The 2834-nt window shown below is 40.6% G+C and overlaps 1 protein-coding gene across 1 annotated transcript; it reads right to left on the bottom strand.

The window, feature by feature from the left end:
• Nucleotides 1-332: 332 nt before the first annotated feature.
• LOC127139597 (trace amine-associated receptor 7f-like) lies at nt 333-1966 on the bottom strand. Its single transcript, XM_051067598.1, has 2 exons — nt 1803-1966; nt 333-1134 (listed from the first exon to the last, which is right to left on the bottom strand). Exons 1-2 carry the CDS (start codon nt 1964-1966, stop codon nt 333-335), a joined length of 966 nt encoding a protein of 321 aa, XP_050923555.1.
• Nucleotides 1967-2834: the final 868 nt, after the last annotated feature.

Raw genomic sequence — 2834 nt, forward strand, 5'->3', positions numbered from 1 at the left:
GAAGATTCATGGCCAAAAATGAAAGATGCACAGAAGAAATTTCAATGAACTGGGAGACATCATCACTGATAGAACCTGAAGTCATAAAGTGTTTTTGCTCTTTCAACATCATACATCCTCAACAACAGCAGTGTTTTTTTTTAAGTTTCTTTATGTTTCTTTCTTACAATAAACTGACAAACATCTATGTGTGTGTGTGTGTATATATATATATATATATATATATATATATATATATATATATATATATATATATATATATATATATACACACATAATCATTCTAATCTAATACCACTTGGTGTGAGGGGGTTAATCACAGCACAGTGTCTCTACAGTATGTTGGTCTCAGTGGAGTCAGGCCGCAGGATCTGAAGAGTGACAATGTGTTTTACAGCTTTTCTAAACCAGGGGTAGAAGAAGGCGTAGATGACAGGGTTCAGACAGGAGTTAAAATACATCAGAAAGCTCATAAAGGCCTCAGTTGAAGAACCAACCAAGATGTTGCCTGTGAGAATAAAAATGTAGTATGGACAATAGCAAATCAGAAACACAGCTACAACAACACCAAGAGTCCTGGCTGCTTTCAGCTCAGACTTCTTCATTGTCAGGGTCATTGAATACTGGGCTGTGGTTTCAACATGAGAGCGCATGGCACGAGCCTGAGACACTGCCACAAAAAACACTCTCATATACAGAGCTACAATGACTGTAATGGAAATGATGAACGTCACAAGATCCACTTCTCCTACAACGTTAACCAGACACTCTCCATAGCAGGAATTATACCGACCTGGTTGTTTCAGGTGATCATATGAAATGAAAATGCCGTAGAAAATAGAACAGATCCAACACACACAAACACTGATGCTAACAACTTTATCAGTGATCCTGGTGGAGTAATGCATGGGGTCACAAATAGCCACATAACGGTCGACTGATACAAGCACCATGTTTAACCCAGAGGCAACAACAAGGATGTAAGGTAAGAGAAAATACAGAGCACACATGAGGTCACCAAGGACCCAGCAGGTCCCTGATGTGAGGATAGTAAACGGAATCACCAGGAGGCCCACGAAGAAGTCTGAGACCGCCAGAGAGAGGAGGATGAGGTTGGTGGGGGAGTGGAGCTGCCTGAAACCACAACACATCAACAATATTATCAAGAAGAGAAGAAGAAAAACTCAAAACCACAGAATATCAGAGTAAGAGGGAGGCTGAAGTCACTGCTATGGACTCAGATCAGGTTCATAAGACTGAGAGTTTTATATCAGCTTCTGTAAAATCTCTGCTGGAAGAACCGACATCTGTGGATGTGTAGAAAAAACAGAGAAAATCTGACATCTTCAACTACAACAACTCTTTTCTACAGATTAACAAACTGTTTTTCACAAGTTTACGAAAGCTCACAAAACTCACAAGCTGAAAAAATAATCAAAATCATTTCAAAAACTCTTCAGGGCAGTGTAACAGTAATCCAAGTGATAAAAATGAATCAATATCTGTTTTCAAACATTAGTTGTGCTTCAGTGTCTCACACAGTGTGGGATCATTTCACAAACTCACAGTCTTACTGAGCCTCACATGATTTTCAAATGTTAAAAACAGTCAGTTAGTTGCATGAGTTATGAAAGCATCTCTGTGTGATGCAACATAAAACATATTCAAAGAGACATTGCTAAAGACAGTGCTCATGGTTTTCAGACATTCTGACATCTTCAACTTCAGTAACTCACACAGCTCACACATCACACAAGCTCTGAAATTCACTGACATTTCACAGTTGAGAGATTTCTATCTACCTGTAGTGGGAGATGGAGATGATGACCAGCAGGTTGAGAATGACAGTCAGCACAGAGATGAAGAACAGCAGGATGTAAATGAACACAGCCTCAGAGGGAGGAGGCTTCGGCTTCTTGCAGGAGGTGTTGAGGAGCTGTGGGAAGCAGAGTTCATCTTCTTCCATCATCAGAGAGGAGAAGCTGCTGAGCTCTGACAGCTGTATGACCACAGCTCTGTCTGTGTACAGCTCATTTATCTCCTCTCCCGACGTAAACTCTCCTCCCCCCTCGGTCCATGAATCAAATTTGCCAAAGTTGTTCCTGTCATGTGTCACCCCACCACCCTACACTGTGTATAAGTCTACATCATCTTTTTCTCTGCTTTTATGTCTGTCACTTCTTTTCTTCTACTAAAGTTAGCATACTAACCAGCTAGTCCAAGCCCATCTCCTCTTTTTGGAGATATCTCTATTCACACCTTTAAGGCAGATGACCTGTGACAGGTCACCTGCATATCAAGTCAAGTCAAGTCAAATTTTATTTATATAGCACCAATTTACAACAGAAGTTATCTGGAGGCTCTGTACATATAGAGCAGGTCTAGACCGTACTTTTTATCTTATAAAATTTACAGAGAGAAACCCAACAGATCCACCATGTGCAGCACTAGGCGACTGTGGCAAGGAAAAACCTCCTTTTAAGAGGCAGAAACCTCGAGCAGAACCGGACTCAGGGTGGGCGGCCATCTGCCTCGACCGGTTGGGTTTAGACAGAGAGGGGGGGTGGGGGGATGGGGTAAAAGAAAGACAACATTGCAGATACACAGACTAGGTCAAAATGTAAATAGTAGTAGTAATAATAATAATAATAGTAATAATGATGATTATTATTATTATTATAGCTAAAGGAATAATAATGACAAGTGAAACATTAGTAGCACTAACTTTATCACTAACACTAGTAAATGTTTAATTATTGTCGCATCATGGGTTGAGCTGGATCATGGGAGCAGCAGGAGACTCTCCAGCTCTGGAGGCAGAACCCTGCAGTAAG

Source organism: Lates calcarifer, unplaced genomic scaffold (assembly GCF_001640805.2).
Source record: "Lates calcarifer isolate ASB-BC8 unplaced genomic scaffold, TLL_Latcal_v3 _unitig_1800_quiver_1600, whole genome shotgun sequence".
NCBI lineage: Eukaryota > Metazoa > Chordata > Actinopteri > Centropomidae > Lates > Lates calcarifer.